General features: G+C 37.5%; 1 protein-coding gene across 2 annotated transcripts; it reads right to left on the bottom strand.

The window, feature by feature from the left end:
• Positions 1 to 5,928: 5,928 nt before the first annotated feature.
• Positions 5,929 to 8,123, bottom strand: LOC147507656 (RNA-binding protein csdA-like). 2 transcript variants are annotated; one of them, XM_086599064.1, is made up of 4 exons: positions 8,099 to 8,123; positions 6,808 to 7,136; positions 6,256 to 6,353; positions 5,929 to 6,165 (listed from the first exon to the last, which is right to left on the bottom strand). In XM_086599064.1, the coding sequence occupies exons 2-3, from the start codon at positions 7,125 to 7,127 to the stop codon at positions 6,269 to 6,271; spliced, it is 405 nt and encodes a 134-aa protein (XP_086455190.1). In that variant the 5' UTR covers positions 7,128 to 7,136; positions 8,099 to 8,123; the 3' UTR covers positions 5,929 to 6,165; positions 6,256 to 6,268. The 2 variants fall into 2 exon arrangements, with proteins under 2 accessions (XP_086455190.1, XP_086455191.1); XM_086599065.1 differs by lacking the exon at positions 8,099 to 8,123 and adding an exon at positions 7,796 to 7,978.
• Between the last annotated feature and the right edge of the window lie 8,014 nt (positions 8,124 to 16,137).

Below are 16,137 nucleotides of genomic sequence, written 5' to 3'. Positions count from 1 at the left end.
TTATATTTTGAGTTTGGCTTCCGCATCATATAAAGCTGACAAAGGTTTCTACTTCATGATTCTTTGAGTGAGTGTGGAGTTTTTGGTTTAGTAGGTTTTAGGAATTTTGTTTTATTAGGATTTCGTATGAAAGTCTGGAAGTTTTTTTTAAAATTTGTTTGTTTTAAGAAATTTGTTTGTAGTGTGTTTTGAATCTTTTGATATTTGAGGAGGACCAAATAAATAAAGAATAAAAGAAAGAGAAAATAGCAAATCTAGGGAGGTCTAACTAATTTATAAAATTGTCTTTGTTTTTTTAGAAGTATGAAAATGCACGGTTTGGAAAATAAAGACATAAGATGAGGAGAGAGGTAAGGGCGAGCTTTTATATATATATATATATATTATCAGTCAGATTTATTTATTTTATTCTGAATGTGATCAAAATTGTTCAATATTTCAAGCAGTCGTATAAACATAAACATGGAAGTGTTAGTTGTTAACGCCAACAGTCTATGGCGCTTCATCATAGTCCCAAGTCCCTGTCCTGAAATGGTTGAACACAATTTATGCTCGTAAACAGGAGGAGTAAGCTTGAGAATGCTTTTCAGAGCAGACAAAAAGATTTAGGAAATTCCAAATACCTCACTGTGTTATAATTCCTCGCTATTCTGCCTAGGACCCAGTATACTCTGATTATGAGATTTCTATGTATGACAGTCCTCTTTTTTACACCATAGCCTCAAAAGATTCGAAGTGGTCTCCAATGCTTTCATGTATGACACTACAACTAAAAGTAGCAACAATAGCGACCACAAGATAGCCTACCTCATGGGCACGCTATTTCAACTAGCAATAGTAGCGAACCTAACCTGCTCACAATTAAAACAGTAGCGCACGTAACTTGCCCGCTATTTCAACTCTTACCAAATAAAAAAAATAGCGTGCTGCAAGTGAAACCAAAAAAAGAAATCACAAGCACAAATCATTCCCCGGGTTTCCAAACTCTTGAGACCAGAAAATCGAGAAAACCCATAAAATCAAGTGTCGCTATTTTCTTTTTCCTCTTTTTCACTCTTTACTGCTCACATAAAATCGAGAAAACCCATTTCTATTTTGTCTAAAAAAAACAGGATAGAGAAAACTCATTTCTCATAAACCAAGTGAAAACGAGGCGAGTGAAAATTAGGGATTTCAGATTTGATTATTTGGGATTTCAATGGTGATAAATTGATAATTAGGGATTTCAGATTTGATCATTTGGGATTTCAATGGTGATAAATTGATAATTAGTGATTTCAATGGCAATGGTGATAATTACTAATTTCTTACATTTTTATGTAGACCAAATTGAATTTCGAGGAAGATCGATCTGTTTCTTCATTAAATTCGAGGAGATTTCGAGCTGTTTGTGTTGATTGATTTTCTGTTGTGTAGGTAATATACATATTTCACATTTATTTCATTTCATTGATGTTCAATTGAGTTATTAGAGTTTGAACTCATTTTATTTATGTTATTTCGATTTCTAATTTATTTCATTATTGATTTCATTTGGTTATTGATTTCATTTTGTTATTTTGATATTAATATTGCTAGTTCAAACAAGAGTAGTGAGAGCATGTTTGAAATAGTTTAACTATATGTTTAGTATTGCATGGATTCATTGACATTGGTAGAATTGTTAGTTGTTTGAACTTCGAACTTTTGTTTGTTTGACTTTGAAAATTGAATAGAGAGAGAGAGAGTGACGTGAGAAGATGGACAAGGAGTGGATGTCATATGACAGGTAAAACAACACCTTGTGTCAGTACCTTCTCACTTCTTAAGTAGTTAAGTTGTTGATTCCTGTTTGTTACTTGTAGACTTTGTCTGCTAAGGCTGTAGTTCTATAGGTTGTAGTTCTAAACAACAATGTTTTTGTTTGCTTTCAGTTGGGTTTTGTGGTTATTTTGTCCGACAAAAATTCTATTTTCATGGCATGGTCACAAGCCATTGGACCTATGGATTCTCTTAGCCTTCTTTAGTGAATCATCAAATAATTGATGGATACAATTTTATTCTTTAAGGAACATTGAATGTGTTGGGGTTGGAAAGAATCAGAACTAAGGTTTTAAATTTCAATGATAAAGTCCACGCACAGATGATTTGGAGGCCTGAAAGGTTGAAACTGCTTGTCTTTTTCTGTTAATAACATGATTGATTTATTTTGCATTTATTTTGCTATATCTAATGCTATATCTGAATAAGGTTAGTGCTCAAACTATTGAGATTGGATATTAAGTAAGAACTTCAGATTTGCACCCAAATCAAGGACATTGGTGGTGAAAGTTCCCTTATATCAGTTGGTGATCCTCAAATTTTGCTCACGATGTTGACTATCAACTCTCGCTTTTGGAGTTTGAACAAAAAGATTTAGATGAACAACTGAATTGAATGGCAATTCTAAATGTTACTCAACTAAGTTTATTTGAATGGGAGGAGGGGGAGGGGTTGTTGAGATATGTTTGATGTCGCTATCTTACTAACCCTTCGGAAAATGATTTAACCTTTTTTTCGAAAGCAGAAAGCATGGGATTTGGGAGCTCACTAAATTGCCCTTGTGTATCACGATCAATGGCCATCATAAGCTAAAACAAAGTGTAGATAATTTTGATCGTCATTAAATTATTGTAGATAATGGTTTGAGCTTGAATTTATATGGTTTAAGAATATGAAGCATATAACCAAAAGGACTTTCAATTAGTGCAATGGGTATTTGCTGAGGGGGGAGGGGTTGTTGAGATATGTTTGATGTCGTCTATCTTACTAACCCTTCACGTATTTAACCTTTCGAGCAGAGCATGGGATTTGGGAGCTCACTAAATTGCCCTTGTGTATCACGATCACGCCATCACAGCTAAAACAAAGTGTAGATAATTTTGATCGTCATTAAATTATTGTAGATAATGGTTTGAGCTTGAATTTATATGGTTTAAGAATATGAAGCATATAACCAAAAGGACTTTCAATTAGTGCAATGGGTATTTGCTTAAGAGCTCTGTTTCTTGTTTGGAATGCAGGTTGACCAACTGTGGTGATATGTGCTAGAATTATAGGCTGACCTCTGTGGAGCTTGTTGCTTGCTGACGTTTTAGGTTGACCCACTTCGGTGATTTGTGACTTGCTGGAAGACCTCTGTGGAGCTTGTTGCTTGCTGACGTTTTAGGTAGACCCACTTCGGTGATTTATGACTTGCTGGAACTATAGGCTGACCTCTATGGAACTTGTTGCTTGTTGAAATTTTAAGTTGACTACTGTGGAGGTTCATGGAAAAGTGAAGTATTGTGTCAAGGAACATAGTTGTAGATACTGTTAAACATTGTTTTTCAAGCACTGAAAAACATTTGAAAGTCAGATGTTTGTTGTTGTTATGATTGTAGGATATATACATATGTGTATAACCATATATTATGGTTTTAGTGATTAATACAATTAGAATTTGAGTTTAAGTTGTCTTTGCAAAAATTTGAATTCCAATATTTGTAGTGAACATGGTAATTCAGAAGCCACTGCAGGACCAAAAAAAAACCAAATAACAAGTAAGTGATAGCATGCAGTGGAGCCATCTTATTAATGGCTTGCACTTTAGGCTATAAGTGGTTCAGCAGCTATAGCTTGTCAGGGATGCTATGTTTGACTTGGCAGCAAAGATAACAGGAGCTTCAATAGCTTGCACCACAACGCTATTATAGATCTTTCATAGCTTTCTTTGGAAGCTATCGTTGCTATCTTTTGTTGTTGTGTGAGAATGTCAGTAAAAGGTCCAGTCCCCACTTCCCCGGCCCCAGGCTACCCTACTAAGTACTAATTATGGAAATGGTTAGATGAAGACATCAAAGGATTCAAAGCCCTCACGTCTACACGTTTACTTCTGGTTCAGATGAGAGTATGTCACTTCAGATTGGGTTCCTTTGTCTTTTATCATGTTAGGTATTTCACTTTTACATATGTTATCGTTAATCAAAATATGTGTCGAGTAGATATGTTGAGCGGAAAGAAAAATGGTGAAAAGAGATTAACTAGTTTGATAGGATTTGCTTTCATGCATTTGATGTAGCATTTCTATGTGTAAAGTGGTTCCTCCTACTTATCCATCACTTCGAGAACAAAGTAGATGGCAATAAACTTGAATGAATGTATAAAGGAACTTTGTATGGCGAAAAACAAAAAGGCAGTTTTTGTCATACTTGAAAATTTAGAGAGAGTTATGTTGAGATGTTTAGTTCCACACAGTTAACCCACGCATGAAAATATGTAAGTCTTGAGTCCTCTCAATTTATCACTAATTGATTTTAAGTTGAATGTCCATCTCTAATATGGTATCAGAACGAACTTCATTTACCACCAATTGGTTTTAAGATATAAGGTCACCCTTAATTAGTTATTTAGTACATTTTCTAGTTTTTCAACACCAAGATTCCGTCTAGCAAGGCTCTTCGACTCTTCGTCTGGTTGAATCAGCTAACATCATTCTGCACTTTTCTGCCAATGACAATTTTTTTCCAATACTTGTTTGTTCAATTGGTTAATGTTAAAAAACAGGGAAAAAAAGAAGGGTTATCAGACTTCTAAAGGAAATATTACTGTATCAAATAATTTCAAGCACTGCATCTGATTCTTGCCTTTACAGCAGGTTATTCCTTTCGGATTTGATTCTTTGAAAGGAATTATTACTCACTTCTGTAAGCTATTTTGAGAGATCGATAAAGAATAGCTGGCTTTAGATATTCCTTGGATCAAAAAATCCAATAATTTCATTGAGTCGGTTGAACACTATATCCTAAAAGTGAATCAGGAGAAAGTTCTGAAATGCTTGTCGCGGACAATGCAAAAGACATAGTCAAACATTTCTTTGATCTAGATAAAGCAATCCATATACCATGAACTTTTAGGATTCAATCCGGTATCTACTAGGTTTCTCGCAGGTGGGGGAACAATTATAGGTGGAATCAATGCATCTTGTGTTGAAGCATCCTAAATCTTGTCACGCGGTCGCAATAAAGATTGAAAAGAATTCTTGTACTTAATAAACCAACCCACAAACCTGAAGAATTATGTCGAAAACCTTCAGACAATGAAAAAACACAAGCGCATGAAAACTCTCATTTTGGAAAACAATCACACTGATGCTATATCTATATAATTATTTTATAATTAAACTCTTTTCAATTAAGTTTACAAATTGTGACTGGACAGAGTTGCCGACTGCGACTAGTAAGTCTAAAGGTTGAATTTGATGGCCAGTAGTATCAGGCTCCTTGTTCCTCACTTCTAGGCATACTTAACGGCCTTTCAAGTGGAGGAGCTGAGCAGAAGTGACATTTAGGTGAAAGGCTGAATCATTTTCATACCTCCATTTCGCTTGGAAGACGTACATGTTGTTAATTTAGAAGTTTACGTTATTGGTTGTCAGTTTTAGCACAAAAACTGGCAATGAGTGCTGAGCAAGTATTGCCAATACCCTACTGAACGATTGTCTCTGACGATTGTCTCTGAATGAACGGTTTGAAAACAGACTATTATTTTCGTCCAAAGAAAAAACAGACTATTATTTGGTTTAATATAGGGTTAACGAGTATTACCCCCACTAGATGAGCCAATTAAGATTGGAAATTAGGGTCTCCCCCCTAAATACCAAAAAAAATCAAATTGGGTTTCAAATTGGGTTGACCGTGTTTTTTTTGTGTGTATTGGGAGACCCTAATTTCCCATCTAGCGGGGGAATACTCGTTAACCCATCCCTTTAATATATTCTTTCAGCTCTTACTTATTATAGACTGGGACGTTGGGTTTTACATAATATCCCTATTGAAGGGGATTGTGTGGAATGTGCTGTCCTATCTCCATCATAGCCAAAACTTAACTTACAAAATTTGAACCACATCAATTACTGTACACATAGAGACCTTTGACGCACAAAGACACGTTGATTATTAGATCAAATTTACGCCAGTTACATTATAATACCTGCTATAGGAAAGCTAACAAAGTGAAAACTGATTCCCATAACAAGGTTTCTTCATCCATTGTTTGCTCAGGCTACTTAGAATTACAATTTGACAGAAGTGGGGGGTGGGGAGGACTGGATCGGATATTAGACTAGACTCCTCTTTGGTTTTCTTCTTAGTTCTTAGACCACACGACCTGAAACGGAAACCACGAATGTCTTAGACTTTCAATTCTATATTTTATTAGTTTGTTAGCAATAAGTTGGCTGTGGCAAATGTCCCTTACCTGAAGTATAAATTTATGTGTTGGTGCTGTAGCCCCTTGGTGTGTTACATCTGTAACATTCTCCTCTGTTTGCAAAGTTGTGCTCATTGCAGTCAGACCTGTTTAAGACCATAAGAGAATATTTTTAGTAAGTAAAGGTTCTTCCAGTTATCATCATCTAATGCTCAAGAGCATGTCAGTTGTGACTAAGAAAATGTGCAAGATTTTAGTCATTGCTTCTGCTGTATGAATGTCAACATCCATCTAAAGATGTAGGAAACCAGTCTAGGAAACAAGTCAAATAAACAATGTAGGAAGTATCTTCATTTCTCTACTCATCTCCAAATTAGTGAGATTGTGTCCCACAGTATTTGGAATAACATTATAACAAAAGAGAACATGATTCTTTTATCCACAATCTGGTGTCTAGTACTTCACTCGTTAGAATATGAAAAAAGAACTTTATCAGGCCATGAAAACTAATTATTTTGTAATTCTTATTTACATGTATAAAGTAGATAAGGAATATGGTGGTGTTTGTGCTTGAAGTAAACTGATAAGGAGAAATTTTACCTGGAGCAAATCCAGTCACCGGATCTCCAACCCGAGCGGCCTATGTAATCTACAGAACATGGCATGGCATTTTGATACACAGTAGCTGATTCATTCCTAAGAGCACCACACTTAAAGCAGATCATACGGCTTGCAAAGTTGTGAACACCACAGTTCCTTGCTGCGCAGCACCAGTCGCCTGGAAGTATGGCAGGTCCACACAATCCAATTGAACCATAACTTTCACCAGATCTCGAGTCACCACACGCTTGACACGTATCTCGCCAACTGAAGTTGAGGTGTTGGCAAGATCTGCAATTCCAATCTCCAGGTCTACTCATCTTCTCTGTCTGAAGAAAGATAAGAATAATCCGATCATAAATTAGCTTAATTATTTACATATGGATATTATCTCCTACACATTGACTAAATTTCCTATGATGGTTTTTAACGATATACTACTATTGCAGAAACAGAATGACAATCTTGAAACTAAGGAAAAAAAAACATAAACTAAGCACCTTACATCTTCCTAGCTCAGTAGTCTAGCATTTGCAATCATATGTAAATAACAATGGCCAAAAAATATTTTGGCATGCACATACTAGAATTCTATTCCACAAGAAAACCTACGCCTAAGAACATTAAGTTCTTGAATATATTTGAATATTTGATGGAAACATAACAAGAATCAAATACAACTATAGTTTCACTTGTTCGAGTGAAATGGTCACCAACAATATGATAATAGGGTAATTAGACTTTGGCCCACCCTTAATTCAATATTAGGTCTTGGCCCATTGACTGACCTTTGACCTTGTTGACCATTAGGAAACTTTGTATGTGAGAAGTGATAGTGTGTGAAATTTTAGATGGGCCAAAACCTAATATTGAATTAAGGGTGGGCCAAAGTCTAATTACTCTTATTATCACATGGGCCAAAGACTAAAAAACCCTTTGCAATACTTGTGAATACTGGGAAATTAGTCGAGGGTGTTAATAGCCTTACCTTAAAGAATTGAAGGATGGAATAAACAATTAAGAACTGTGGCTGTGAAAGAGATTGCTAAGTAAGAACACAGTTTGGATATGAGTTTAGACTTCAGATGGTTTATATAGTACTTTCTTAGGCGCCAATAGTTGAGAAGGATGTTGTCAGTTGGGGAAGGCGGATGCTCTTTTTCATGTTCATCATTCAATAATTGAATCCCATATCCATCAGGAAGAAAAGTGTTATAAATTTGTGATGGTTGAAATTCTTAATAAAGGAAAAATACTGTAAAAAGAAATTTAAAGTCGATTATCTTACTACCTTGGGGACTGTTGAGATTGAGAGGGCATGCATGCAGACACAGGATTCTCTATTCCAAATCCGATTAAAGCCACTTTTACATGATGCAAACATAAAAGGATGTCATCCATTCTGATACCCGTTTATGGAAGAGGAGGATAAAATAGCAAACGAAAACCAATTGATTTTTGCACACGTGCATTCGTCATACAACTACGTATATTGACCCATCCATGATTCTTATTGTCTGTAGATTCCCACTAGCAAGTAAGCCTTCCCTGAGTAGGTTTGAGGATTTAGTCTTAAGAGTTTCTTTGATTTTAGTTAGGAACAATGTTGGTGCACAAGTGAAACTCATCAGGGAATTTATTCGGCCTTTATGCAAATCCATAGCCATCGCCAAACACTTTTCAACCTTCCATGAATCTAACTTTTGTAATAATTGAGATGTCTATCTGCATATTCATGGCCAGTGGTATGCGACGCTCCGAAAATCGATCAACTGAAAGGCATCCATCACTGATCACTCCATCAGGAATATATTCATACGCGCATCATTTATGCTGTATGAAATGTGCCTTATTTTCAATTCTAGGTCAAGGGAAGTGTGTAAGACTTAAGTATCAATTCAAGCTCTGTCGACTTTGAGGTGACGTGAAATTCAAAATACATACTGATATCACCTTGTCAAGTCATATATTATTCATGTTATGGTGTTAGGATACTTCTATTGTTGGCTTTCAGATCAGTTGATTAAGCATGTCCATATGATCGATTAATACTAAACATAATATTTTCTTGGATAAGTTAATAATTGTGTATATTGCAGTTTATTGACTGAGTTGATTTGAATCATGGTTAATTTAGTTCATTATTCTACATGAAAGTTGCTGCAGCATTGTGACTTTCTTTATCAGTTTAGGAGAAACTGTAGCCAACAGTCATATGAGACATCCTTAATTTTATCCATTAACCGATTTCTGAATGAACTCCTGAATCACCTTCAGTTGGCATTTGAGGGCCACGTTTGCTGATGTGGCGAGCATAATCGAAGTCCACGTGAAAGAGGTGTGGCAGATGGGCTTCCTAGCTTGTTGACTCAGGATTGGATAAGTGAGAATTCAATCACCATTCTTTAGCAGACAAAATGCATATTCCAACAGATATTAACTACCTTGAACAATGACCATCCCTTGCTCTGGTCCCAAATAGATTTCCAAAAGAGGTCACGTCTCAATCACCTAAGCTTCCATAATTCTCATGTCCACTATCGTAAGATATGAGATCACCTGCACTAGCTAGATAGTTGTTCATTTCATACACTTAAAGAGCCACAATTCACCTCTGAGTTAGGCATTGAAAATGCAGAGGAAGAGGATTCTAATCCTATTTCCTGGTATAGTGTATATAATCTTCCATTATAAAGCTTAACCTTGTACACTCTAGCTGCCACCATTAAATTTACTTCATCCCAGCTGAGGTTTAATTAGCATCTTTGGAGCTAAAGTTGAATCTAATTTAGTTAAAGCTTTAAGCTAACCATTTAATACAGACTAATTTACTCATATCATGTGTTTTACATTAAAAGGAATTGCAAGCTAAGTGAATAAAACTGTTCTTATATATTATGGAAAACCAATTAACCCAATGCCAAAGTGACACATGCAACAAGTATCTAGTGCCATATGGAAGCAAGTGATTTGTAGAGAAAAACGATGTTTTCTCATTCTGGTGTGAAGGGCTGAACCCGGCCCATTTACACTGGCAAGCGACCAGCAGCGACCGCTTTGGCGACCTCTAGTGATTTAAGTGCAACCTGCGCTCAACTTTGCCTGGTCGAGGGCACGACCCGCGCTCCACTTTATTTCAGCACGAATTTGCCCTTTTTCGGAAGTTTCCTGAAAATGTATAAATATAGGTTTTTTATGTAGAAACCTAACTTTTCCAAAACCAAGAAAGAAAGATATTATAAGAGAGCAATTCCTTGTGAGTTGAGTGTTCATTCTTTGTGAGTGGATTGAGAAACTTGTAATCTGTTACTCCGGACATCTAGTAAAGCTTGGAACTCGCAGTGTGGAAGTAAGCAAATTGCCGAACCACGATATATCTCGTCTTGTGGTTTATTCTTTTTTTACATTAATTGTTTTACTTTATATGCTTGTTATTTGATATTGAGAAGTGTTGGGATATTGCTTGGAGGGTGTTAAAGTCTTGTCTAGTAAGAAGGATTGATCCTTGTGTAGGATTGATCTATTGTAGTGGGTAACTTTGTTTCCGCAGTGTTATATTCACAACAATTGGTATCAAAGCGTAGGTTTACGACTTAGGATTTTGAGTTCAGTACTCGAAATTTGTGTAGACAAGGTGTTCGATTAAATTCCAAAGTGAAATTATTTTTGGGTTATTGTGTGTAACTTGAAAGATGGCTCCCAAGATGTCAAACGCAAGGTTTGAAGTAGAGAAGTTTAATGAGAATAATAACTTTGGGATTTGGCAAGTCCAAGTAAAGGACATCCTCATCCAACAAGGTTTGCACAAGGCTTTAAAAGGGATTAAATCTAAGGCGGCGAGTATGAGTAATGATGATTGGGAAGAGTTCGATCTTCAGACTTGTTCATCAATCCGGTTATGTCTTGCTAATGAGATCATGTATAGTGTGATGGGAGAAAATATCGTTGCCAGTATTTAGCTCAAACTAGAGTCTATGTATATGGCCAAGAGCATAACGAACAAGATGTACCTTAAGAAGCGTCTTTATCGGTACATGATGGTCGATGGTTCAACGATGCAAGAGCACGTTAGTGAGTTCCGTCGACGTCTAGCGGATTATTTGAATGTTGGTATGAAGATGGATGATGAAGATCAAGTGGCATGTTTAATATTCTCCTTGCCAGAAAGCTATGAGCATCTAATGACTACATTTATGAACAGAGAAGTCGTCGATCTTGACGAAGTTCAAAGTGCACTTCTTTCTTATGACTTGATGAAGAAGACACGTGTAGAGAATAGCATTGATGCAGGTCAGGGACTAGTGGCAAGAGGAAATTCGTATAAACAGAATTCTACAAGTAATGAAAATTCTAGGTCCAAGTCAAAGAAGTCTTTAAAACATGTACAGTGCTACAATTGCAATGAAAAGGGACATTACGCAAGTAATTGTCCTCACCCGAAGAAAGAGAACAAGAGAGCTGGTCAGAAGAAAGGTAAGACAAAAATTGAGGCAAGTTATGCTTCAGGCTCTAAAGAGGATGAGTTCAGTCTCTGTGTGTCCACACAAGACTATATGACCGAAAGGTGGATTCTTGATTCCGGATGTTCCTATCATATGTGCCCAAATAGAAAGTGGTTTATTTCTTAATTATGAGAGCATTGATGGTGGTTCCGTTTTGATGGGTAATGACGTTGCTTGTAAGACGGTAGGAATTGAAACTATATGGGTCAAGATGTATGATGGTGTAGTGAGGACTTTAACCGATGTGAGACATGTTCCTGAGCTAAAGAAAAATCTTATTTCTCTTAGTACCTTAGATTCCAAATGCCACAAGTTTGTGGGCAAAGGTGGAGTCCTAAATATTGTTAATGGCTCTTTAGTTGTTATGAAAGGTCAAAAACATGAAACCTTGTATACTCTGATAGGTAGTACGGTGATAGGCGATGTAGCAGTGGGTGCATGTAGTAATGATTTTGAGTACACTAAGATATGACATATGCGTTTAGGGCATATGAGTGAAAAGGGTTTGTCTGAGTTGTGCAAGCGAGGGTTCTTGAAGAATTTGAAGAAGCTAAGTATGGGGTTCTGTGAGCATAGTGCAGAGTCAACTTCAAGTCAAGCAAGCACACGACAACAGGCATCCTTGACTATGTGCATATGGATATTTGGGGACTCTCCAGGGTGGCTTCAAAGGGAGGTAACCACTACTATGTCTCATTCATTGATGATCATACTCGCTATGTGTGGGTGTATATAATGAAATCGAAAGATGAAGTGTTTGAGGCATTTAAGAAGTGGAAGGCAAGGGTTGAGAATCGCACAGATAGGAAGGTAAAGACATTACGGTTTGACAATGGTATTTAGTATACTTATGGACCTTTCCAAGAGTTTTGTGCGCAACAGGAAATTGCCAGACATTGGACAGTTAGGGGCACACCACAGCAGAATGGAATGGCAGAGAGGATGAATAGAACCTTGCTTGAAAGAGCGAGATATTTGTTGTCTAATGTCAGTCTAGGCAAAAAGTATTGGGCAGATGCAGTGTCCATGGCGTGTTACCTGTACAATAGGTCACCGGTACCAGCTATAGATTGCAGGACACCTTATGAGGTGTGGTCGGTAACCGGTGATTATAGTATTTTATGAGTGTTTGGATCGATGACTTACTACCATGTGAGGGGGAAAGCAAGCTAGATCCTAAAGTTAAGAAGGCTATATTCTTTAGGAAGCCGCCAAATGGGGTAAAGGGATCTGATTGTGGTGTCTAGAAGACCACAAGTTCCTGGTCAGCAGAGATGTTACCTTTGATGAGATTTTCGTGTTATCTTTCAGTAAGGCGGAAGTAGCTGGGCAGAATGGTAAGTCTATAGAAGTTCAAGCTACTGAGTTTGAGTTGTCTAATGCAGCAAATGACTGGTTAGATCATGATGAGGTACCAAATCATGGAACCACACAGCAACAGGAAGAAGAGCAAGAGCATCCGCAACTTGTAGTGGCTGACCATAGGCCAAAGAGACAAGTTAAAGAAGTGCACAAGTATAGGCATGAGAAGCCGGTGAAATACTATGGTCATGTGGATTTAGTGGCATATGCACTGAATATCGAAGATGATGAGCCAGATAGCTTCAAGAAAGCTGTTAGAGATGCTCATTATAGAGATTGGTTGGTAGCTATGCAAGCAGAGATGGAATCTCTTGATAAAAATCACACATGGGACCTAGTTTTATTGCCAAAGGGCAAAAGGACTATCGGCAGTAAATGGGTGTTCAGAAAGAAAGAGGTCCTTCCTGAGTCCGACAGTACTGGGTACAAGGCAAGAGTGGTAGCAAAGGGTTTTTCATAGAAGGAAGGAGTCGATTACAATGAGGTATTTTCCCCGGTGGTCAAACATACGTCCATTTGTGTGTTATTGAGTTTAGTTGCTCACTTCGACTTGGAGTTAGAGCAACTTGATGTGAAAACTGCTTTCTTGCATGGGGACTTGGAGGAAGAGATCTATATGAGACAACCTGAAGGGTTTGTCATTGCTGAAAAAGAATATCATGTATGCAAATTGAATCGGTCACTGTACGGGTTAAAGCAATCGCCCAGGCAATGGTACAAGCACTTTGACACGTTCATGATGCAACATGAGTACACCCGAAGTAAGTATGATTGTTGTGTTTACTTTCATAGGCTTCGTGATAATGACTTCATCTATCTCCTTCTTTATGTGGATGACATGCTTATTGCTTCCAAAAGTATGGTGAAGATAGACAAGTTGAAATCTCAACTTAGCTCTGAGTTTGAGATGAAAGACTTAGGTGGAGCCAAGAAGATACTGGGCATTGAGATTGACAGAGTTAGGCAGAATCGACGGATGGTTGTATCTAAGAAGAAATACCTTCAGAAAGTACTTTCGCATTTTGGTATGGAGAATGCAAAGTCAGTTTCTACGCCTTTGGCTAGGCATTTTAGGCTTTCAGCTAAATTCTCTCCTAGTTCGGTGGAGGAACAAAAACATATGGCACATGTTCCTTCGGCTAATGCAGTGGGCAGTTTGATGTATATTATGGTGTGCACACGCCTAGACATTTCACAGGCAGTTAGTATTGTAAGAAGGTATATGGCTAATCCTGGGAAGCAGGATTGGGAGGCAGTGAAATGGGTATTAAGGTACTTGAAGGGTACCTTGGATGTGGGATTAGTTTATGGTGGAAGCACTTGTTATGTCAGTAGATATGTGGATTCAGATTATGCAGGTGATCTAGATAGACGACGATCGACTACTGGTTATGTGTTTATGATGCATGCTGCACCAGTTAGTTGGAGGTCTATGCTTCACAAGCTCTGATTGCTCTATCTACCACCGAGGCGAGTATATGGCAATTGGCGAGAGGTAAAAGAAAGAGGCATTATGGCTTCAAAGGTCTTACGGATGATATGGGTATTGAGTAGAACAGTGTTGCTTTGCATTGTGATAGTCAGAGTGCTATTCATTTGGCGAAAAACTAGGTTCATCATGCTCGGACCAAGAATATTGATGTCCATTATCACTTTATACGGGATGTCGTTGAGGATGGTGATGTAGCACTTGAGAAAGTGGACACCCATGACAATCCTGCTGATATGCTGACTAAGGTTGTCACCGGAGTTAAGTTCCAACACTGTTTGGACTTGCTCCAAATCCTACATGCTTGATAGAGCCCTTTGTGGGCTTGGCCCTTAGGGGCGGATGGACTGCGAGTTTCTAGATGGATGTGTTTTTGCTGGATGTGTTCGGCTCGATTTTATGTGTTAAAACCTCACCGAGGTGGAGAATTGTAGAGAAAACGATGTTTTTCATTTTTTAGTGTGCGGTGTGACCCACGCTCCATTTACACCTAGGCAAGGCGCGACCCGAGCTCATGCTTTGGCGACCTCCGATTGATTTAAAGCGAGACCAGCTTCCAACTTTGCCTGGTCGAGGGCGCGACCCGCACTCCACCTTATTTCAGCACGAATTTGCCCTTTTTCGGAAGTTTCCTGAAAAAGTATAAATATAGGTTTTTTCTATATAAACCTAACTTTTCCAAAACCAAGAAAGAAAGAGATTATAAGAGAGCAATTCTTTATAAGTTAAGTGTTCATTCTTTGTGAGTGGATTGAGAGACTTATAATCTGTTACTCCGGACATCTAGTAAAGCTTGGAACTCACAATGTGGAAGTAGGCAAATTGTTGAACCACGATATATCTCATCTTGTGGTTTGTTCTTCTTTTACATTAATTGTTTTACTTTATATGCTTGTTATTTGATATTGAGAAGTGTTGGGATATTGATTGGAGGGTGTTGAAGTCTTCTCTAGTAAGAAATATTGATCCTTGTGTAGGATTGATCTATTGTAGTGGATAACATTGTTTCCGCAGTGTTATATTCACAACATGATAGCTAACAAGACATGAGGTGGAAACATGATGAGGGCAGTAATTAAGGTTGATGTGGAGCATGAGATGGAGCTCGAGGTTGGTCAAAGCTAGAGCATGAGGTGGAATAGAGGAACAAAAGTATAAATAAGAGGAGCCGGACCTTCCTACTTTCCTAGTGGGCTAAGTGAAAAAGGTAAGGAACTAAGGATAAGCAAAATACAGTAATATATACTTGGTAGCATGTATAGTAGTTGTTATTGCTATATCATGGATGAATACCAAATAGTAAAAGTTAGTTAGAGTAATAAAATGAAAAGAAGATAGTTTGAGAGAATCTAATTCCATCACTAATTTTGTTTTTAGAGACTAGGTTTTCTATATCAACTGTAGAAATTTAGACTCTGCAGAGTATGCTCTTAAAGTTGAAATATAATATTAGGAAAGTTAAGAATGGATAAGCTAATATGGCAATGAGATGCTTGTTCATCATGTTTCTTAGTCTGATGAAAAAAACGTGCTTTATTTGACTAGCCAAAATGCATTTTGTCATTTATTTTTTATCAGTCTGTTATGTCTTTGCTGCAGAACAACGAAAATATCGTAGGCAGCACAAATTATCCCCCTACCTATCATGGGATTATATTATTCCAGCCGCCACCCAAAAAATAACTTTACAGATCACCTATGAAGATTCCGCCCAGCAGAACAAAACCGCGGTGCCTTCTAGAAAATAAATGTTACAACCGTGATTTTTTTTTTTTTTTTCCATAATCTAAAACTGTTACAACCATCATGGCATCATGGAATAACTGTTTCTTATAGGACTGTCAATGGGCTGGATTCGAGCCGGACCTGGGTGTGTCCAAGTTTAAATCGATAACATTTTTGTTAAGTCCAAGCCCGACCCGACCCAAGTCTTTGCTGGTCATAGGAATTGAACCTTGTCTCATTCGTGGCAACATC

The sequence above is a fragment of the Coptis chinensis genome, chromosome 3 (assembly GCF_015680905.1).
Source record: "Coptis chinensis isolate HL-2020 chromosome 3, ASM1568090v1, whole genome shotgun sequence".
NCBI lineage: Eukaryota > Viridiplantae > Streptophyta > Magnoliopsida > Ranunculales > Ranunculaceae > Coptis > Coptis chinensis.
This window is presented reverse-complemented; position numbering and strand designations above follow the sequence as displayed.